At 54.3% G+C, this 22,632-nt stretch overlaps 2 protein-coding genes across 3 annotated transcripts in view; both read right to left on the minus strand.

Moving 5' to 3' along the window:
* The window catches only part of APOLTP (apolipoprotein lipid transfer particle homolog), a 136,373-nt gene that overhangs the window by 40,104 nt on the left and 73,637 nt on the right, over nucleotides 1-22,632 (minus strand). Inside the window, exons 40-45 of the mRNA XM_087417807.1 lie at nucleotides 16,676-16,984; nucleotides 15,664-15,893; nucleotides 15,429-15,586; nucleotides 14,247-14,250; nucleotides 14,046-14,123; nucleotides 677-860 (exon numbers count right to left, since the gene is read on the minus strand). Coding sequence (XP_087273933.1) covers nucleotides 677-860; nucleotides 14,046-14,123; nucleotides 14,247-14,250; nucleotides 15,429-15,586; nucleotides 15,664-15,893; nucleotides 16,676-16,984 — 963 coding nt within the window. The remainder of the gene's footprint in view (nucleotides 1-676; nucleotides 861-14,045; nucleotides 14,124-14,246; nucleotides 14,251-15,428; nucleotides 15,587-15,663; nucleotides 15,894-16,675; nucleotides 16,985-22,632) is intronic.
* On the minus strand, nucleotides 952-12,816 carry LOC147913560 (uncharacterized). 2 transcript variants are annotated; one of them, XM_087416963.1, is made up of 5 exons: nucleotides 11,374-12,816; nucleotides 10,088-10,444; nucleotides 6,279-6,410; nucleotides 3,535-3,684; nucleotides 952-3,439 (listed from the first exon to the last, which is right to left on the minus strand). In XM_087416963.1, the coding sequence occupies exons 1-5, from the start codon at nucleotides 11,851-11,853 to the stop codon at nucleotides 3,299-3,301; spliced, it is 1,260 nt and encodes a 419-aa protein (XP_087273089.1). In that variant the 5' UTR covers nucleotides 11,854-12,816; the 3' UTR covers nucleotides 952-3,298. The 2 variants fall into 2 exon arrangements, with proteins under 2 accessions (XP_087273089.1, XP_087273090.1); XM_087416964.1 differs by lacking the exon at nucleotides 3,535-3,684.

Genomic DNA, 22,632 nt, shown 5'->3' on the forward strand with positions numbered 1-22,632 from the left:
GGGCTTTGACTTTTCCTTGGTGTGAACGGGATGGTTGAGCAGATTCACTGAGCTCCTCTGCATAGACAGCTTATCTGGTATGTATGCAGTAAGCACTCAGTCAACGCTGGCTCTCATTACTCTTATATTCCCTTGCCCCTCCGTTATGGGTTAAATTGTTCCCCCTAAAAGTTATGTTGACGTCCTAACCACCACCCTCCACATACCTGCACACGTGACCTTGTTTGGGAATAGGGTCTTTGCAGAGGTCATCAAGTTAGATGAGGGCGTGCTGGGTTAGGAGGGCCCTAACCTACGGACCGGTGTCCTTGTGAGAAGAGGCACAGACACAGGCAGAGACTGAGTGAGCAGCCACACGCCCAGGAAGGCCGGGGGCCACCAGGAGCTGGAAGAGGCAGGAAGGACCCTCCCCTAGAGCCCGCAGAGGGAGCCTGACCTGACGACCCCCGATTTCTGGCTTCTGGCCTCCATGCGGGACCATGCGGGAGTCAATGCCGGTTGTTGGAAGCCCCTGGGTTTGTGGCACTCAGTTTTGGCAGCCGGAGGAAACGCACACACGCTCCCTGGGGAATCAGGCCCTGGAAGGGGAGCTGTCCTGCTCCGTCCCGGAGCCCCGGGCCTCGCCGGGCCTGAGGGGCCTCAGGGCGCTGGGTCAAGGGCCGAGGCGGGCGCTTACCGCTCGCCTGCAGCTCGGCGCCGAGGCGGGTGTCCCCCTGGAGCGAGCTGCTGTGCTCGCCCAGGCCGGAGAGCTGCAGGCGCGCGGGCCGCCGCCGGCCGCTCACGGAGTAGTTCAGACACGCGGGCCCGGCCCAGACGCGCCCGGAATGCTCGAAGCCGCCGGCGCCAACGTCCACGGAGACCTGCAATGACAGCGAGGGGATGCCAGGCCACCCGTGCAGAGAGTCGCCCGGCCCGGGGGGACTCCCGCAAACCCACATCGCTGTGGGGGGAGGAACGGAGCCCCCTCGAGGGAGCAGGTCTGAGGAACACCGGGTTACCCTCTGCTAACTGCACACGGGCTGTTTTGCTGGGTGGGCTGCCAGTAGAGGAGTGACTGCTAACAAGTGTGTGGTTTCCATTTGCGGGGGATGAAAAAGGTCTGAGGGCCGGCCTCATGGCCTAGTGGTTAAGTTTGGTGTGCTCTGCATCAGCAACCCAGGTTCAGATCCCGGGTGCAGACTTACACCACACAGCAGCGGCCAGGCTGTGGCGGGGACCCCCATACAAACTAGAGGAAGACTGGCACAGGTGTTAGCTCAGGGCTAATCTTCCTCAGCAAAAAAAAGTTCTGGAACTAAAGAGTGGTTGCACAACATTGTGAATGTACTAATGCTCCCAAATTGTACACCTGGAAATAGTTAAAATGGTAAATGTTATATGTGTTTTACCACAATAAAAAAAAATATGCCTACCTTGGAAGATTCTAGACAGGGCATGAGCTCTCTATGTCCCCACGCAGCCCACCTGACACAGTTTCGTTCTCCCCCTGGCCCCTGAAGGCTCTGAGTTTGCAGCCTCTGCACCACCGGCTCGTGAATCACAGAAACAGCAGCAGCAGCGATCGCCGGCTGAGCACACGACACGTGGCTGCAGGTGGCGAGGCCCCTCGCTGCTCTGTCACCCGCTTTATAAAGCAGGAGTGTCACTGCATCTTTCTGTGTGCCAGGCCCATCCTACACCCGGGGACGGCGCCACGCACGAAACACTGGAATGTCAGACCCGGTGGAGCTTAAACGCCAGGGGTGGGAGACAGATCAGGACACGGTGAAAGGCATCCCGTGTCAGCTGATGGGAAGATGATGGAGAAGGACAGCTGGGAAGGCAGGGAGGGTGTGAAATAAAGAAATATATATACACACACGTACATGTCTCTGCCCCCACTTCCTGCTAATATCTGGTCTTTGACCCCGGTTCCTGACCCAGAGCTCCCAAATCCCCTGGAACTTCCTGGGTGATAGAAGAGTCTTCTGTTCTAATGAGGTGGCTCTCGCATGGAGGATGGTCACCAGAGAGACGGAGCTGTGATTAGAAGCCCCACCCCCATCTCGGTGGAGGGGACAGGCGCTGGAGATTGAGTTAATGATCCATCATGCCTACATGATGAAGCCTCCACAAAAATCCCTAACCTATGGGACTTCGGGGGCTTTTGGGTTGGGGAACACATCCATATGCCGAGGCGGTGGTGCACCCCGACTCCGCGGGGACAGGAATTTCTGCACTCGGGACCCTTCCAGACCCCACCCTGCGTACCTCTTCATCTGTATCCTTTATTCCATAATAAACCAGCGAACGTAAGGAGGTGTTTTTCTAAGCACTGTGAGCCAGCCGTTCTAGCAAATGATCGAACCCAAGGAGGGGTTCTCCGATTTCATGGGAACTCCGATTTCTAGCTGGTGGGTCAGAAGTGACACGCTGGGACTTGTGACTGGCGTCTGAAGCGGGGGTAGTCCTGTGGGACTGAGCCCGCAACCTGTGGGGTCTGTGCTAACTCCAGCGTCAGAACTGAACCAAACTGCAGGACACCCAGCTGGTGTCGGAGAATTGGTCGGTGTGGGGAAAACCCCACACATCTGATCACAGACGTGTCCCATGTGAGGAGGAGAGGAGAAACGAGAGTTTTTTCTTTTTAGAGGGTTGGGGAGGGGGTGACATTGACCAGGTGGCCAGGGAAGGCCTGAGAAAGGACGTGTATGCAAAGACCGGAGGAGGCCAGGAGCTGGCACTGAAGGGAACAAGCATCGGCCCGGCGCAGGGGTGCACGGGGCGCGTTTGAGGAATGGGAGAGGCGAGCACGGCTGCAGAAGGTCAGCGAGGGGAGTGGTGGGAGGTGAGCTGGGAGAGCAGATGGGCAGATCCTGGCGGGACGGTAGACTGGGCCGAGGGAGGGACTCGAATGGACTCAGGGGGTTGCTGGGTGGGGACGAGACCAGAGGGGACAAGGGTGGATGCAGGGAGCCCAGCGAGGTGGCTAGAACCCAGGTGTGACCTGAGGGGGTTCGGAGCAGGCGACGAAGCTGAGGGGTGAGGAGGGGTCGGGTTCTGGGCACACTCGGGAGGCAGCGCCGGCAGCACTGCTGAAGGGGAATCTGTGCGTGGGTGAAGAAGAGGGATGGAGGGTGACTCCGAGGGCTCTGCCTGCACGGCTGGGAGGACGGTGGGCAGTGCCATCGCGATGGGGAAGCGGGGAGGAGACTGCGGCTCAGAGGGAGGTCTGAACCTTGTTCTACCCCGCCCTTGTGTCCTCAGCACTTTCAGGTTTGTTGAATGAATGCGTGGCTGACCACATGGACTTCCCTCATCACCGGCGCTCGCCAGGGCTGACCTGCAGGCCCATCTTGTCCTCCACCCGCAGCGTCCGCAGCGCGGGGACATTGTGCTGGAGTGTGTAGTCCAGGGAGACGTGCTCTGGCCGCCGAGTGAAGGTCAGCTCCTCGGACACCTGTCGGAGTAGATGACCGTGGGACCTGGGCCACCGGGCTGGGCTGACCCCATAGCCCCCCAGCCCCCCGAGGCTCCGCCGGCAGAGCCCCACACCTGTTTGCCGCCCACTCCAACCCGTAGGGTGCGTCTGTAGCTGGGCCCGCGCCTCTCGGTGGCCAGGTCCAGCAGCACCCGGGCTGGGAGGGCCCAGGGGCCGGGCCAGGGCAGGTTGTGCGTGAGCAAGACGTCCACCTCCTGCTGGGTCTACAACGGAGCGAGAGAAACAAAGACGCACGCGCCGGGGAGGTGGCCAGATTCTCCCACAGGGGAAAATAAACCACTCAGACGCTAAATCAAGCCTCTTTTCTCCCTTCCCCATCGGCCACTGCATCATGTAAAAACAGCTGGATACGCTGTCGCCAAAGGCAGTGAATGCATCTGGGACGTCTGCTGTAAAGGACGTGGCGTGGACCAAACTCACTGGGGAGGTGCCCAGGGGAGGAGCCTCAGAGAGGACGTCGTCACGAGGCACAGGGAGGGACCCAAGGAGGGTGTGGGAAGGACACGCCTTGCCAGGTGGGACACAGGGGATGGAGAAAACCATCAGGGGCTTGAAGGAAAACCCACAAGAAGTTCAGAAGGATGCTCAGAAAGACTCGCAATGGTGCGGCTTCTCACATGGGCAACCCTATGTCAGGTAAGTTAAGCAATGGTTAGTGAATCTCCCAGGGGGCTTTGGAAAGGCCAGCCAGTTCAAACTAAGTTCAAATAAGTGAGGCTGGACCTGCACATCCTGTGACCAGCAATTCTGCTCCATGCCTCTGTCCACTAAAAGGCATGTGCAAGAGTGTTTGAAGCAGCACTATTCAGCAGAGGCAAAAACTGGACACACAATCCAAAAGAATTGAAAGCAGGGTCGTGAAGAGAGATTTTCACGTCCACGTTCATAGCAGCACTATTCACTATTCACTATTCATAGCCAAAGGGTGGAAGCCACACAAGTGTCCACTGACAGACGAATGGAGAAAAAGATGTGGTGTATTCATACAATGGAATATTATTCAGCCTTAAAAAGGAAGGAAGAGCCGGCCCAGATGGCCTGGTGGTTAAAGTTTGGCATGCTCTGCTTCAGAGGCCCGAGTTCGGTTCCCGGGCACAGAACCACACCACTCATCTGTCAGTAGCCATGCTGTGGGGGTGGCTCATGTAGAGGAACTAGAAGGACTTGCAACTAAAATACACAACTATGTACTGCGGCTTTGGGGAGGTAAAAAAAAAAAAAAAAAGAGAGAGAGGAAGATCAGCAACAGATGTTAGCTCAGAGTGAATCTTTCCCAGCAAAAAAAAAAAAAAGGAAGGGAATCTGACCCATGCTATAACAGGAATGACCCCTGAGAACATTATGCTAAGTGAAACAAGCCAGTCACAAAAAGACAAATACAGTCATGTGTCTCATAACGACGTTTCGGTTAACAACGGACCGCATATACGACAGTGGTCCCATAAGATTAGCACCCTAGAGCCTAGGTGTGTAGTAGGCTGTACCTCCTAGGTTTGTGTAAGTACACTCTGTGATGTTCACACGACGACGAAATCACCTAAAGATGCATTTCTCAGAACGTATCCCCGTTGTTAAGCAACACATGACGGTACCGTATGATTCCACCTACATGAGGCACCTAGATTAGCCAGACTCATAGAGACAGAGAGTAGAATGGTGGTCACAGAAGTGGGGAGGAGGGGACAATGAGAAGTTACTGTTGAACGGACACAGAGTTTCAGTTTTGCAAGATGAAGAGAGTCCTGGAGATGGATGGTGGCGACGGCTGCACAACAGCGTGAATATACTCAATACCACTGAACTGTGTACTTAAAAACAATTAAGGTGGAAAGGTTTATGTTAGTGTGTATTTTATAATAAAATATTTTAAAAATAAAATAAAAACATGTACAGGATTAATGAATAAAATAATATATAATAAAAAACTGGACACTACTCAAATGCTAACTGATGGTAGAATGGCTAGATGAACTGTGATATAGCCACACCATGGAATACTATACAGCAGTGAAAACGAACAGCCAACAACACACAGCATGGGTGAATCCCATGAACATAATGTTGAACAAAAGAAGGCAGACCTGAAGGGGAGCATGCCATGTGCTTCTACATACATGACATTCAAGGATTCGTCTAAGTGGTGACTCATGGGGGTAGTTAGCAAGCAGCAGAGGATCAAGGGGGGCTTTTGGGGTTCTGTTCACATTTCACCCCTTGAGGTAGGTGGTAAGTGTTGGGGTTTATGAAGATTCACCAAGCTGTGCATTTTTCATCTTTGCACTTTTCTACAGTATATACACTGTACTTCAATAAAACAATCTTTTTTGTGTGTGTGTGTGAGGAGATCAGCCCTGTGGTAACATCTGCCAATCCTCCTCTTTTTTGCTGAGGAAGACTGGCCCTGGGCTAACATCTGTGCCCATCTTCCTCCACTTTATATGGGACGCCGCCACAGCATGGCCTGACAACTGGTAATCAGTGCGCGCCCGTGATCTGAACCAGCAAACACCAGGCCTCCGCAGCGGAGCACCACACTTAACTGCTTGCACCACCGGGCCGGCCCCAAAACATTCTTTAAAAAGCAAACAGAGACAAGTGGGGGGCCTGTAGGCCGTGGCAGCTGAGGGATTTCTCCTGGGAAGCCTCGTTCCCCTACTTGTGGGTCCCGATGCTCTCATCTCCCAGGGTCCTCTCTAGAGTTAGGAGGGTGTCCAAACGCTTCCCCTTGGGCCTCATGAGCACGTGGCCCCGGGACCCCTTCCCCGCGCCCCAGGCGCCCTGCCCAGTGCGCCCTCACCTCAGTGGTCTTGAGGATGAGCAGCCCCCGCAGTGTGCTGGCGTCCACAGTGACCAGCACCTGGGTGTCCAGAGCCATGGAGTTCACCACGATGTAGCCGGAGCCGTGGACTCGGCCCGGGACCCCCAGGGCCTAGAGGGGTTTACAGAGACAGGAAAGCAGGGCTTCTTAACCAGGGCAGGGTCCAAAGTGGGCATCAGCGGTCCTATGCTCCCCCCTTGAACTGGATGCAAAATAGGGTGTGAGTGTGCACATGCGTGCGAGTCTTCCCAGGAGAGGGTTTGTGACTGTGACCAGGTTCTCAAAGCGCCCGAGGGTCCTGTGTCAGCTCTGCGCTGTTAGTGAGCTTCTCCCTCCCCCTCACGCCCCCCCAAACCACGCGGGATCGTATTTTTGCACCAAGAGAACCAAGGCTGTGACACCAACCTGGCCAAGTCTTGTAACCACTGGCATCTGCAGACCTCGCCTCTCCCACCTCTTCTGCCCCCTCCCTCTCTGCCTCCCCAGGTGCACAGAACCCCAACATCTGCCCTCGACAGACAGACAGACAGACAGACAGACAGACGGGAGCCCGTCCAGGAAACAGGCTGTGAAACTGGTCCCTGTAGCTCCTCCCATCAGCACATCACCTTAGCGCGCGCGATAGGGAAAGACGCTGCCGTTCGCTGGGCACCTAGTGTGCACCGGGCAGTGCGGGCAGCGGGGGTCTGCTGTTTTATCGAATCCTGATAGTGGAGGAGGTCTCTGCACCCCATTTTATGATGATGGAACTGAGGCCCAGAGAAGCACAGTGACTTGCTCAAGGCCACACAGAGACGAGGGGCAGAGCCGCCATCCACAGTCTGGTGCTTCCTGGCTGCAGACGTGGCCTTCCCATCAGGGGCCTTCCTGAGAGCCCAGGGTGGCCGCCTGACCCTCCACCTGCCCGACGCAGCATCCGACCCCACTAACCCTCCCTCCGCTCTGGAATGCCTCCTCCCCACCTCTGCGGCCCCTTCTCCCTCTGGTTCCTCCTCCTTCCTAGCTTGTCCTTCTCATCCCTCCAGCTCTGCAGCGCTGGGTGCCCTCGCCCCGTCTGCGCCCACCACGCGGCCATCTCAGCCAGCCTCGTGGCTTTAAAGGTGACCCCCTAGAGGCCGAGGCCTCCACTCCAGACCACGGCCGACCCCCTGACTCCAACAGCTGCTCCTCAACATCCCCACTAGGGCGTCCAACAGCCCTGTCAAATTTACCACGCCCGAAATAGGACTCATGAGCCAGTGACAGCCCCTCTCCTCCTCCTGCTCCTCCTCCTGCTCCTCCTCCTCCCGCCGTCCTCCCACCACAGGGAACGGCAACCCCAGCCCTCTCGTCAGGCAGGACAAAAGCAGAGGCGCCATCCAGGCTCCCATCGTTCCCTCACACCCACCTCCAAACTTCCACCCCAGCCCCTCTCTCAGCCCCCACGACGCAGCCTGAATCTGAGCCCTCTCCCACTTCCTGTGCTCTTCATAAAACAGGACTCAGCCAACTACGACCCACGGGCCACATCCGGCCCGCTGTCTACTGTTGTAAATGCAGTTTTATTGGCACACAGTGCCACCCATCATTTACATATCCTCTATGGCGTTCTGTGCCACAAGGGCAGCGCCGAGAAGTCACAACAGAGGCTGTGTGGCCTGCAAAGCTGAAGATGTTTATTGTCTGGATTTATAGAAATGGTCTGGTCCTGGTCCTAGAGAACGCCCTTTCCTCTCTGGTGCTGCCTCAGGGCCTTTGCACTGACCATGCCTAGCATACTTTTTACCTAGATAACCACGCAGCTCCTCCCTCCTCTCCTTCAAGTCTAGGCTCAACAGTCATCCTGTCTTTGGCCTGACCTTGACCCATTTATATAAAATTGCAATGTTGATCCTTTCACTCCCCCCATCCCCACTTCCCATCTCTCCGCAGCCCTCACCACTAGCTAATTCACTGACTCATCCTGGGGATGGCCCGTCTCCCCCAGGCAGGCGTTTTTTCTGCTTTGTTCACAGCTGTGTCTCCAGGACACAGAGGAGGGGCTCAATAAGTATTGACGAGTCCATTCCTCTGGGGGCCACGCCATCTCTCTCTGGTTTTGCCAGTGGTTGGAAAGAAGGCCCCAGTCCTGCCCCCTGGAGACCCTGGTGCCCACCCCCACTCCCACCGCCAGCTCCACCCACCCGCAGGGCCTCAGAGGAGCTCTCGGCTAGCACCCCCCACCGCAGCCTGCGGTCCAGCTGCAGCTCGCCGCGGCCCCGAAGCTCACAGGCCCCTGCCCGCAGCTGCAGGCCCAGCCGGTGCCCGGCCTCCCACCTCCCACCCGAGCCGGCCGCTCAGCGAGGTCTCTGGGGGGATGGCCCGCAGTGCAGGCAGCGTGCGTCTCAGCTTCCCTCAGAGCGCGCCCTCGTCCTACCGGACAGCCGCCGCCGAGCTCAGGGAGGCCGTCTGGCCGGCCACCGCGAGGGGCCCCGACGCCTCTGCATCCCCACCCGCGGCCTGCAGAGAGCCACTGAGCCACATCCCTGCCGGGAGGCCCAGGCCTTGCTGGACCACAGAGAGAGGGGTCAGAGGGTAGTTCCACGTCACGAGTGGCCCCGATTCTCCATCTTCCACCCTCTTACCCCTACCCCCATCATGGTAACAACAAAATAGCAGCACCGATCATAATACACAACGACTACCCATCATGGAACACTTGTACTCGCACAGCCTCATGCTGAGAACTTCACGAGGACAATCTCTTTTCATCCTATTGACAGCTCGGAGGTGGGTAGTCACCATCCCCATATTACAGATGGGAAAACCGAGGCTCAAAGAGGCAAAGCAAATTGCCCAGGGTCAGACAGCTAGTAGCAGAGCTAAGGTTTGAACCTGACCTGTCTTCAGACCGTGCTTCCAACCTGTGCTGTCCGACAGGATAGTCACCAACCACACAGGCTGTTTCAGTTTAAATTAAAATGAAGTAAAAGTAAAAACTCAGTTACTCGGTCACACTAATGAGCACACTTTAAGTGCCCAGTAGCTACACCTGGCTAGTGGCTACTGTCCTGGACAGCAAAGCACAGAGCATTCCCATCACCATGGAAGGTTCTAGTGGGCAGGACTGCTTTATCCCCCGATGCTTTACTCTCTCTTGTGGCTCAGCTGTGTGGTGACTCGATTAATTGAGAGGGTGTCTGCAGGGGCCGGGCCCTGTGCTCGGGGATGCTGAGTGGCCCAGCCCCTGTCCCTGCCCCCAGGAAGCTCTGTCAGGAGGGGACACAGACGAAGACACAGGTGGAGTGGCTGTCCCACTCAGATGAGGACACCGGTCCTGTCTGCTAAGCCAGGACTCCAGCGCCCCCCGTCCTGAGAGTCACGGGTTCCCCTCCCCCAAATACCACGGGACGATGCTCAGACCATCTCTCAGCCCAGATAAAACCCAGCCAGTGGTTTTTAACAGGTTCGGAAACCAAGATGGGACTGTTCCCCACAGTCAGCTGAGGACAGCCCCCTCATTTCCTTCCTGCACTCAGAATTTTACTAGAAAGACAAACTCTCATAAATTCCGAGACTGTGGTCCTTTTGCTGCACAGCGCCGCGTGACTCTAATCTCTCCCAGCCTCGATGTGCTCATCCACGGAATGGACACGGGATTAGAGATAAGCGCAGACACATGTCCAAGAGAGCGTTTGGGAAATGGTAGCTGGGGGTCTTGGGAAGCCCCCAGAGGGAGGTGCCAGCCAGGCTCAGGCCTCCCACTGGCAGGGGCCCTGGAAACCCAGGTGTACGTGCTGTAAGACGCCTCGCTGGCCCGCCGTACGCACCTCCAGCAGCGGGCATCCCGGCTCGGCAGCCAGTGTCCACGTGCTGCGGTTCCCAGCGTGCTGTTCCAGTGTGCCCTGCAGCTGGCACGGCCCCCCCCGGAGGGCCAGGGAGCTGCGGGCAGTGGGGCCAGCCCCGGCGGTCAGGTTGATGGTGCTGCTGGGTGGCAGGCCCAGGCGGCCCAGCAGGGGCAGGGAGTGGGTCAGGTGACCGAGGACCGAGGTCTGGGGCCCGCAGGCGCGGACCAGCTGCAGGTGGGCGTCTCCGCGGTCACTGTGGAGGCCCGCGGCCAGGTCGAACTCGCAGCGGCCCCAGCTCAGGTGGCCCTCAGAGCGCAGGGCCCGCGGGACACCTGTTGCCTGGAATAAGGAGAAAGCAGTGGGATTCAGGGGTCGAAAGCCAAGGTGGGGGAGCTGGAGATGGCCTGGGTGGGACGAGGGCAGCGGCGGCCCCGCGGCCTCAACTCTCTCAGCACCTCTCTGCAAAGTGACCGATCCCGTGGGTACCCCACTCACAGCCACGGGCTCGAGTTCTCGCTCCACTCCTGACTGTCTTCCCAAACTTACGATCTCAGTTTACCCACCTCTAAAATGGGGGTTGATCACAACATCATAAGTTGCTGGGAAACACAAATGGGTTAATACATGGGACTTGCTAGCCCCGGGCCAGGCACCCAGAAAGCGCTGGCTATTGGGAATCCATCGTTAACATCAATGATCGTTGGCTGGAGGGCAGAGATCCTGAGTAACTTGCTCCACTGGGGCCCACGACATGCCCCACACGGGGGCACCGACCCAAGGTGGGAACGAGAGGGGGGCGACGGGGCTAGCCCTGCTCAGCGCCCCCAACCTCTCTGGACCCCGGTGCATCCCCTGGGATAGGGACACGCGCCCCTTCCTCATGGGGCTGAGGACGTAAGGAGCACCCAGCACACAGTGCTCCATGAACCTCGACAAAGCTGTTACTTCCTACTGTGCTCATTGTTCCTCCCGGCTGCTTGATCCTGGGAGTGGATAAGCGAGATGGTGAGAAAACAATCAACTTGAGCCCCAGAAAGGAGGGGACCAGCGGCTCAGAAGGGCCCTTTGTGAGAGGGGAGACAACGCAGTTCAGGTCCTGTTTTTGGCTCAAAGCTTTCTAGTTGGCAAGTCCCCAAATTCAAGTGATGAGGGCAAAAAAGTTTCTCATGCTGAGGGCAGAGCGGGCACACAGTAGGCAGCTAATAACCTGTGGAGGGAGGTGGGAGCCCTGCCAGGACCCTGCGCTGACCGTTGGGGAGGGGGCTTACCTCTAGCGGGGGGCAGCGATTCTCCAGGGACAAGGTCCAGTTGGTGCGTGTGGCATCGGCCTCAGTCCTGACGTCCCCGTGGGCAGTCAGGGTGCACTGGCCCAGGGCCACCTCCAGCTGGGCCCTGGGGGGTTTGTCTCCCCCCACGGACACTCGGATGTGGTTGTCAGGGGCGACCCCCAGAGCCTGAAGTGGAGGCCACGCATGCTGGAGGCCGGCGTCCAGGTGGGCAGTGTGGCTACAGGATGTGTGGACGTGGGCCCGGGCAAAGGTGTCCCCAGAAGACACCTGAGCCGCCAGGCTGGCCGCGTAGGCGTGGACCAGGAGGGAGCCATTCAAGGACAGCACAGCCGGATTCTGTCCCCAAGAAAGGCAAGGTGAGGCCAAGCAGGTGTCCCTACAACACCCCACCACGCGGCAGTCCACCCTCTGCTTGGCCACGTCAGTCAAGGGAGCCCCCGTCTCCTGGGCCATCCGCATCCCCCATTAACAGGGGGACTTTGTGGAGGAAGATAGGCAGGATGTTAGCCCAGGGCCAGTCTTCTTCAGCAAAAAAAAAAAAGAGGAGGATTAGCAGATGTTACCACAGGGCTGACCTTCCTCACACACAAAAAAATAAAAACGGGAACTTTGCCCCTACAAAGCGCTTCTCTGTGAAGAGCTGAAACCGGCCTCCCAGGTCACAAAGTTCGCCCTTTCAGAGCATTTCAGGGTCCCTGACATCCCCTCCCGTGATGCACAGGCTGGACTCCGTGTCTTCCTTCCGGGTCCTCCCTCTCATTTGCACAACAGCGTCTCAGGTCTCTCAGCCTCTCTCACCGGGCTTGTCCGGGCACGGCCTTTCTTAATACTCCCAATGGAAGTCACTGCTCCCCTATTCTCAGGTTCTGGGGAGCCCAGCCTGGGGGCCCTGGGGGCATCTGCACCCCCGTGAGGAAACCAGGAGCTGCTCACAGCCTCTTCCTGACCCCTGAGCTCGTCTGTCTGCCTGGGGCGGGGACAGCGCCACTGATGACAGGACAAACACACACAGTCAGCCCCAGCACAGCTAAATGGACCACAGAGGAGCCACGTAGCTCCGCGGTGGCCACCCATGGTGCCCAGACCACAGGTAGTCCCGCTTGGAGGTTGCTGGCCTGCTCTAGAACCGAGGAATGCCTTGATTTCTAGCCCTTTCTCGGAATTCCAGACCACAGCCATCTGAGGGGAGGGCCGTCCGTTCACGGCTCTCATCCTCACTCTCCTGCATGGTTAGTCTCCCAGAACCGCCTCCCCCTGAGTCTCTCTCATACATGTAGCTACTAACCCCACGTGGCCCCTGGAGAGGAGCAGCCCATCTGTCCAGACTGGTGAGACCCTCTCAGTCCTGATCCCTAATTCTCTTAGTTAACTCTCCCACCATTCAGGCCACTGTGTGACCTTGGGAGAGTGACTTCACCTCTCTGAGCCTCAGTTTCCACATCTGTAAAATGGGGTCATGATTCCCAGCAGCTGAAACCAGGGGAAAAGAGAGGAAACCATGTTGAGATGGACACTCAACATGAGTGTCGTCATCCACAGTTTACAGATAACAAGGCTAGGCTCAGAGAGATCAAGGTCTTACTAAAACTCACACAGCAGGTGAGTGGCAAGGCTGGGCAGGAAGCCGCGTTGGCCTGATTTTCTTCTGTCTCCCTGTGTTGGGTGGAGCTGCTACCACTGGCCAAGCACAATGCATGAAAGCATCACATCTTTTGTGCTCACACAGAAGCAAAGTGGGCAGAAACGGTCCTCCCCAAGGAGGCCATGTCCCCTCTACCTGGACAGCCAGGCAGTGAGCCCGCAGCGCCAGCTCCCAGAACCCCGGGCAGTGCCCCAGGCTGGAAACCCTGCAGTGCTCGCTCACCCCTCCAGGCTCACGTCTCCCCAGCTCCTCCAGGGGCTGCCAGCACACGGCCAGGCCTGGACCATGTGTCTCAGGAGCAGAAACCATCTGTCCCCCTCCCCCAGGCAGCCCTCAGGTCTACACTCACTGGCTGGGCCCCCATGACCAGCTGGGCTGCAGAGCTCAGCCAGGCCAGGCCTGCAACCAGCTGCTGGCTCAGCTGCCCCCGGGGTAACACCGACAAGGTCTGCAGGCGGCCCCAGCGGCTGCCTCATGTCCAGTTCAGCCACAGCCCGGTTCCAGGGCCACAGGGCCCCGTGGAGCTCAGGGAGTCCAGGCCCTGTGCTCAGGCCTCCCCTCCGCGCTTTGCCTGCGAGGGAGAGGGCCCACTGTCGCCTGCACCCTGGTCCCGAGAGCCTGGAGCTGCCTAAGCTGGGCAGGCTGTGTCTGAGCCCTGGCAGCATGTGCCAACTGTGAGCCCCACAGTCTGTCTGCCTCGAAATGCCTAGATGCACCTGTCACCAGCCCAGCCACCTGTGGCAAAGCACGGCTCGAAACACTTGGATTCTGGGTTGACGTCTAACTGTGCTCACAGAAAGGACTGCCCATCTGCCATCAGGTTGGCCCAGGCCCCCCTCGGAGCTGGGAGCCCAGGTGCGCATCACTGAGGACGTGGAGGGCTTGGAGGAGGGGACCGTGCGGGTCAGCCTGGCAGTGGCCACAGGCCCCAGACCATGCCACACGCAGCCCCCAGTGCTCAGACCACCATCTACACTGCTGCCCCGCCTGTGACAGAGACCCTCGTAACCTCAAGAGGCCACCCGGCGACATGCACCCAGCAGAGCCCTGACAGCTGGGCAGGTGAGGCGTGTCTGTTGCCGTTGACCTGCGGAGACCAGCAGCGTGGGTGGGGGGGCGTGCTGACAGACAGCCCTGGGAAGACTGCAGCCAGAGGCCTCTTCCCCCAACCTGACCCCAGACGGAACGCGGAGATCCAGCTCAACCCCACCTCCCTTGGTGAAGCCTCCCTGGGGAAATAACCCCTGAAGGGAGGTTTGTGCAGGGACCTGAGTGCCAATCCACTGCATCGTCATAAAGCAGAAGTCACCAGAGCCCACGTCCTCGCAGAGCCTGTGTGTGCCAGGCTCTGTCTGGTTCCTCACCTGATCTAAGTAACTGCAGAAGGTGAGGATTGCTAACAGGCCCTTTTTACAGATGGGAGCACTAAGGCACAGAAGGAGTAAGCAACTTGCCCAAAGTCACACAGCCAATAAGTGAGGAAGCAGCCTGGCCTCAGCAGCACACCCTGATCACTTGCCATGCCTCCTGCACACTTCGGATGGTTTAGAGAAGGCCCCCACTCCCCCCCAACCCTGTGATGGGCACAGAGCCGGCTTCCCGCTTCTCATTCTTGAGAACAATGCAAAAGACGGCTGTGTGCGTGTTTCCTTGTCTAGCGTGCAAAGTTTCTCCAAAGAAGGTATCAGAAGACGAGAGACGGGCGAGGGTCTCGGCAGTTTTCATTTTATTAGATAGGGCCACAGTCCTCCATAGTGGCTGCCTCAGCTACACTTCCAATCATGGAGGGGTTTGACAGGAGAACAGGCGGACGAGAGGAGAAGTGGACAGAACAGAAGAAAGAGATGAAGAGTAGAAGGCACGGGGCGGGGGGTGGAAGGGAGAGGAGTGTGAGAGGAAAGAAGACAGGATGGACACGGAAGAAGGCAGAAACTAATGTGGTGGGCGGGGCCAGGGTGGGAGGGGCTAGTGCAGTGGGGGCTAAGGTGGTGGGAGGGGCAAGGGTGGTGGGGAGGAGGTAAGGTGGTGGGGAGGAGGTAAGGTGGTGGGAGGGGCTAAGGTGGTGGGCAGGGCCGGGGTGGGAGGGGCTAGTGCAGTGGGGGCTAAGGTGGTGGGAGGGGCAAGGGTGGTGGGGAGGAGGTAAGGTGGTGGGGAGGAGGTAAGGTGGTGGGGAGGGGCCTAAGGTGGTGGGAGAGGCTAAGGTGGTGGGCGGGGCCGGGGTGGGACGGGCTAGTGCAGTGGGGGCTAAGGTGGTGGGAGGGGCTACGGTGGTGGGCGGGGCCAGGGCGCGGGAGCCGGAGGGGTGACTGGAGATGCTGGAGAGGCGGGGCCGCTCTGGTGGCCCGGCTTGGGCCGCGCCGTCCCAGCAGTGAGGGCAGCCACCGGCCCACACGGGCTGCTCGGGTCACTCACCTGCAGCCCCGAGAGGCCGTGGTGCAGGCCCAGGGCCAGCCCCTGGCGGCCGCCCTCTGCCCCCTGCTCCAGGGCCACGCGAAGCTGCTCGCCGTCCACACTCGCGGTCAGCCCGGCCGCCAGCCTGGGTCCCGCGCTCTGGGCGGAAGCAAAGCCGTGGGTGTCCCTCGACCCTCTGCCCCCCGTGCGGGCCCGGGCCCCGCCCCGTGACCCACCTGGAAGTGCCCGCGGCCGTCCACGGAGAAGGGGAGGCCCCAGCGCCGCAGGCCGGGCACCGTGTGGCCCAGGCTGGCGCGGAGCCGGCGGCCCGGGGCGCTGGGAGCCGGGCCCTCCAGGCCGAGGGCGGCGTCCAGCCGGCCCCCCGCGCTCCGCAGGGCCACGCGCACCGACAGGTTGGAAGCCACGTGGCTGTGTGACAGGAGCATCTCCGCCTCCGGGGGGAGCCCTGGGGCAGAGGAACCACAGAGATGGCCGAGCCGGGTCTACACTCGGGTCCACACTCCACGGGAGTCAGGACGAGGTCCCTGTCAGCCCACCTTCTCTCTGGAGGGTCCCCTGAGCCCTGAGGCAGACCCTGTCCCCCAGGTCCCACTGCCAGGAGGAACCATATGAAATTGTCAACATTCAACCATTTCTAACCCACGAAAAGTTGATGTCACCTGGTCCCACCTAATACCACAATCACCACAGAAACAAGGGCTAAGCGCCCTTTGCGCTCTGGACTCCACAAACTCCCCAAGCGCAGGGACTGGCTCCCAGGCAGCTCCAGGGAACAGGGGTCTAATCCTGCGGTCTCCCTGCTGCTGCACGTTTGGGCCCCTCCAGGCCTCATGGAAATGTCCCCAAGAAGCTAGAGCTGGGGTGTGGGAGCTGTTTCCTCATTGTGCTGCCAGAGCAGGTCCAGGCACCCCGCTGGGCCAGGCTTCCACCCGCAGACGCTACACTGGGGTCGGGGAGCCCAGGGGGAGGGGCCGGAGGCTGGGACTGTCTGCCTCTGGTTTGGAAGTGTGTCAACACTGGGTAACAGCTGGTGGCCCTGTACCGTGTGTTCTGGCTGAATTAACAGCCCAAGGAAGAAGGGGCGCTGGGAGAAGCTGGTAGGGGATGACATAGAGCTAGACAGTGGATCTGGGGCCTGGGGCTCCTCCATCACCCCTGCCCCACTTGGTTCCAGGACCTGGGCATCTTCAGGGAAGGAAGCTGTTCGACCCTGTCCACCTCTCCTACCTGCCTCACTCAAGGTGCTGACGTTGTGACTCAGGCTGCCCAAAAGCTGGCCATGTCCAGGGCCCCAGGTGCAGGCCCCACCCAGAGCCAGGCTAGCAGCTTCGGCACGCAGCCTGGCCTGGCCCTCAAGGCTCCCCGGCTGGGCCTGCAGCCGCCCTCGCAGCCGGAGCTCTCCTGGCAAGGCCTGGCTGCCATTCTGGGTGAGGATGCAGGTCATGCTGCGCACACTGGTGCTGTTCCCTGCCTTCTCATGCTTGTCCCGCAGGAGGAAGCCCAGCACAGCTGAGTCGGCAGTGACCTTGACGGTACCTGCAGAGGATGGGAGAGAAACCATACAGAGCAGGGGGTCGGCCCAGGGGACTGGGCTGCTTTGGGGAGGAAGGAAAAGAATCCTGGGGTACAAGTTCCTAAATCCATGATGTTGTGATTCTAATGTCAGCAGGGCACATCTGGGAAATGGACCAAATTAAACCAGCTCCTTCCCAGCATGCTCTGAGGACCAAGCAAGCTAATTCACAAATCAAAGGGCTTTGGCAAAAAAGCAGCAAGCCCACTAAGGGATGTCCATTAATACCAGTGCTCAATTCTGCTCAAGAGAGTCCCAGACCACCTGTGATGGAATGGCCCCATTTTACAGACAACAAAACTGAGACCCAGGAAGCCTTGAGAGACGCAACCTGAGATTTTAGGGATAGAAAAATTTCTCAGAGGTCTCTTCCAACCAAGCCAGTCCTGGTGGACTAGTGGTTAAGATTTGGGGCTCTCACCACCGCGGCCCGGGTTCATTTCCTGCTCAGGGAACCACAACACCTATCTGTCAGTTGTCATACTGTGGAGGTTCCATGTTACCTTGATGCTGAAAGCTATGCCACCTGTATTTCAAATATCAGCAGGGTCACCCATGGTGGACAGGTTTCAGCAGAGCCTCTAGACTAGACAGACTAGGAAGAAGGACCTGGCCACCCACTCCTGAAAAAATTGGCCATGAATAGCAGCGGAGCATTGTCTGAGACAGCACTGGAAGGTGAGAGGATGGCTCAAAAAGACAGGGCAGGGTTCCGCTCCACTATTCACAGGGTCGCTAGGAGTCGGAATTGACTCGACTCTAACAACAACTCTTGCATCCGGAGAAGATTCCACTCCCTTGGGCCAGTCCCGTGCGCATACATAAGTCACGCATTTTACCAGAACCATTCAGGTCTCCTGACCCCCACCAGGTTCTCTCGGGGCCTTAATATGCTCCAAGTGTCCTTATACCTTCCTCCTGTCATTCAAGGTTTGACTCAGGGGTCACCACCTCCAGGAAGCCTCCCTTGGCCCTTCTGCACCCCCAGGCTGGGTAAGACACCCTTGTTCTGTGCTTCCAGACATAGAACTCATGCGAAACTCTATCACAGAGTACAGAGCACTTTCCATACAGATAGAACTCTCTCGCAGAATGTTGAAATCATCTTTTTACAAATTCCTTACGTTGTGGGGCCCTATGTCACCATGTCCTACAAGATGCTAACCAGCTTCCTCATCTGGGAAACAAGGATAATCAGAGTAAAACTTCACTAGATTATTGTAAAGATAAAATGAAATGATGTCAATGGAACAGGATAGAGTCCAGGACTAGACACATACGGCCAATCGATTTTCAACAAATGTGCAAAGGTAATTCAGTGGAGAAAGGATAGTCTTTTCAATAAGTGTGCAGAAAGGATTGGAAATCCACATGTAACAATATTACCTTGATCTTCACTTGATCATATACACAAATTAATTCAAAATGAACCACAGATCTAAATTAAAAACCTAAACCATAAAGCTTCTAGAGAAAAAGCACAAGAGAAAAATTTTGTGGCCTCAGGTTAGGCAAAGATTTCTTCTATGACACGAAAGCACAACCCATAAAAGAAAAAAAAATGATAAATTGGACTTCATCAAAATTAAAAACCTCCATTGTTCAAAAGACACCATTTAAAAAATGAAAAGACAAGCCATAGATTGGGAGAAGATATTGTTAAAACACATATCTGATAAAGGACTTGTATAAATGATTCCTAAATTAAGTAATAAGAAAACAAACAACTCAATCTTTAAAATGGGCAAAAGCTTTGAACAGACACTTCACCCAAGAAGATTTCAAGTGGCAAATAAGCCTATGAAAAGATATGCAACAAAATTAGCCATTAGGGAAATGCAAATTAAAATCAAAATGAGATACAATTACAAATCAATTAGAAAGACAAAATCCCTCCAAAAAAAACAAAAACCAACCATACCGATTGCTAGCGAGGAGGCAGAGCAACTAGAATTCTCACACATTGCTGGTGGGAATGTAAAATGGTACAGCCACTCTGGAAAGAGTCTAGCAGTTTCCTATAAAGTTAAACATATACTTGCCATACAATCCAGCAATTCCACTCCTTGGTATCTACCCAAGAGAAATGAAACCATATGTTCCCACAAAAACCTGTAGGCCAATGATTATAGCAGTTTTATTCATAATTGGAAAATACTGGAAACAACCCAAATGTCCTTCAACTGTGAATGGATAAACTGCAGCATATCCATTTAATGGAATACTACGCAGCAATAAAAAGGAATAAACTACTGATACATGCAACGACTCGGGGGAATCTCAACTACATTATGTTGGGCAAAAGACGCCATACTCAAAAGTTGATGTACTGTATGGTTCCATTCATGTGACATTCTAGAACAGCCAAAACTATACTGACAGACAACAGCTTAGTGGTTGCCAGGGACAGGGGTATGGGAGAGGTTGACTACAATGGGCAGCAGGAAGGAACTTTTTGGGGAGACGGAACTGTTCTGTATCAAGACCGTGTTGGTGGGTACACAACTATATGAGTTCATCAAAACTTAAAGGGTTTTTTCCTGTATGTAAATCATACCCCAAGAAATTCAACAACTGCCTTCAAAAATGAAGCAATGTGTGCTAAGTGCTAAGAGATCAGGATAGTGATCTGTTACTTATCAGCTGAAAATAGTAACCTTCAGAAAGATAAAGGGGTGGCCATCAGTGTAACTCAACGTAGACTTGACAAGAACAGTACTGTTGTGACATTTTTTATTTGACTGTGTTGAAATTTTTTCAAACCTATGTCATTTGATCTTTAGACAGTTATTTTTATTACTAAATTTGGTTTTGCTACAATTTAACCAATTAGGGATTAGGAGGGTCAGTGTTAATGTCACTACAAGACTAGAGAATGACCATATCTCCCCAAGGTTGGCAGAAGAACAGAGTCTTCAGGTTCTGAAACACTGGCCCTGGACAGATGTCCAGCTAGGGCACTGTGGTCAGGGGTGCTTGGGCAAAGGATCCCTTTTTGGGTAATTCTGACTTTTGGAACCTTGTTAATGTTTCACATAATCAAAAAATAAATATCTAAAATCAGTAAGGATGTGAGAAACCTAAAAATTGAATACAAACAGAAACCAGTGAACCAAAACGTATTCCAAATGATTAGCAGAATCACATGGATGTGGGTGGGAGAAAACCACAGCTAACTTTTGAACACAGTGTTTGAATTTATGCCCTTAGGATTTATGCCTAAACAAATATTGAACTCTAGTGAATAGGGTTTATTTTCTCAGAGGTATAGGTTCATAATTCTGCAACTACTTTCAATGTATTCTAGGGCTGAACAAATAAGTAAAAATACTGTGGATAGTTGGAGCCAGGTTGCTTACTGTTACAGAAGAGAATGAGAAATATGAGAAGGGGAAAAACCAGAATGAGCCTTTTGATGATGAATTGGAATTGACGACATCAGTATGAACTAACGGTTTTAAACTTACCTGTCTGTAGACAGATACAGATGTGTGTGTGCGTGTGTGTGTCTGTACACATACATCTGTTTTCTAGGTCTGTCCATTGAGAGGGCCTAGAAAGACTGATACTTTAGTAGGAATAAACACACCTACCACCCATATCTTAGTGTCTAAATACTATTTTGGGCTAAAAGGAACCAGAAATCCTTGGAGAAATGGTTTATTCCATGTAGGGAAAATATAAAATGGGACTGGAGCATCTTCCTGGTCATAAAGGATAGAAGTGCTCAAAGAACGATAGGGACATGTCAACAGGATACAGGAGGAGTTATGGTTCCATTAACGGTGGGGAAGCTTAACTGGACCAACCCTCCCAAGATGACAACTGTAAAAACTCTGGACAAAATCTAAGAAACAACTGTCTGAAGTGAGTGGAGAGTGACCACAAACAAGCAGACATTGGAGGCAAGTCAATACTTAATAGAAAGAACCAGCACTAGATGAGTTTCATGTTTTTTACTCTTTTTGGTGCCATGCAGGGTATGCAAAACTCTGACAGAAATCTTCAGTCTTACTGATCAAACAACCAGAGAACAGAGGTCAAGGTGATGACAGCAGATGGAAAGTGAAATTCCAGAGAGAGCCGCACAGGGGAAACCCCAAATTCTACCTATAGCCTCTGTCCAAGTCTTTGATCCCTGAACTTCACAAGGGTGGGACAGACTCCAAGCCCCAGCTAAGATAAGAGAACTGGAGGGACGTCAGCTGGAGCCCACCAGAGGGGAGACACAGCTTGGATTCTGAGTCCAGCCAAGTTAACTGCCAGCTAAAATAAGCAAAAATATTAATACCCTTCAGAGGAATATAAAAGAATTCAGAGTCTCTATATTTTTCAAAATGTCCAGAATACAATCGCAAATTACTAGACATACAAAGAGGCAGGAAAATGTGACCCATATTTAAGAGAAAAGGCAATCATCAATGGAGATCAACCCCAAGATGACCTAGACACTGGAATGAGCAGACAAGAACTTAAAAACAGCTCTTATAACTATGTCAAGAAGACATGGAAACTATTCTTGTATTGAATGAACATATAGGAAATTCCAGCTGCAAAACAGAAACTATGAAAAAGAACCTAACAGTGATTCTAGAACTAAAAAAAAACAAAATCTGAGATTAAAAAAAGTTTATGGATGGTCTTAAAAAATTTATTCAATGGTTTTTGGAGAAGACAGAAGAAAGAGTCAGTGAACTGGAAGATAGAACAATAGATATCTGAAGAAAAGAGAGAAAAAAGACTAAAAAAATCAACAGACCTTCAGAGACTCGTGGAACAATATCAAAAGTTTTAAAACATATGCAGTTGGGAATCCCAGGAGGAGAGGAAAGAGAACATGGGACAGAAGAAATCTTTGAGGAAATAAATTTCCATATGTGAAGTTTTCTACATATGTTAAGAGATATACATTTACAAAATATCCTTCAAGAATGAAGGCAAAATAGGACATTTTCAGATAAATAAAAACTAAGGGGATTCATTGCTAGTAAGCCTGCACTACAAGAAATGCTAAAAGTGGTTCTTTAGACTGAAGGAAAATGATCCCAGAGAAAAGTTTTGATTTTTAGAAAGGAATGAAGAGCACCACAAATGGTGAATATGTGGGTAAATATAAAAGGATATTTTATTTCTCTTAATTTCTTTCAAATCAATATGACTGTTTAAAACAAAAATTATAATATTGTATTGGGAGGTTTATAGTGTATGTAGATGTAATACCTTGGACAACTATAGCAGAAAGGATGGGGCATGACAAACTCTAGGTTCTTACAATTTATGTGAAGTGCTTCAATATTAACTCTAAGCAGAATGTGAAATAATATAAAGAGACATAAGTTAAAGGAGCAGTAGATTTAATTTATCCAAAAGAAGGCAAAAAAAAGAAGAACAGAGGAACAAAAAATATATGGGAAAACAGGGGCTGGCCCGGTGGCACAGCAGTTAAGTGTGCGCACTCCGCTTCAGCAGCCCAGGGTTCGCAGGTTTGGATCCCGGGCATGCACTGACACACCGCTTGTCAAGCCATGCTGTGGCGGCGTCCCATACAGGATAGAGGAAGATGGGCACAGATGTTATCCCAGGGCCAATCTTCCTCAGCAAAAAGAGGAGG

Source organism: Ceratotherium simum, chromosome 26 (genome assembly GCF_057802395.1).
Source record: "Ceratotherium simum simum isolate JZ-2026a chromosome 26, ASM5780239v1, whole genome shotgun sequence".
Classification (NCBI taxonomy): domain Eukaryota; kingdom Metazoa; phylum Chordata; class Mammalia; order Perissodactyla; family Rhinocerotidae; genus Ceratotherium; species Ceratotherium simum.

What these genes read in the sequence shown, in the direction of transcription:
- LOC147913560 (XM_087416963.1), bottom strand. Translation starts at nt 11,853, where the DNA reads ATGCGGATGGCCCAGGAGACGGGGGCTCCCTTGACTGACGTGGCCAAG. An exon ending in TCATCCTCAAGACCACTGAG is followed by an intron (nt 3,685 to 6,278) that starts GTGAGGGCGCAC and finishes GCTCCGTTGTAG; the next exon opens with ACCCAGCAGGAGGTGGACGT. An exon ending in TTGGAGTGGGCGGCAAACAG is followed by an intron (nt 3,440 to 3,534) that starts GTGTGGGGCTCT and finishes CTACTCCGACAG; the next exon opens with GTGTCCGAGGAGCTGACCTT.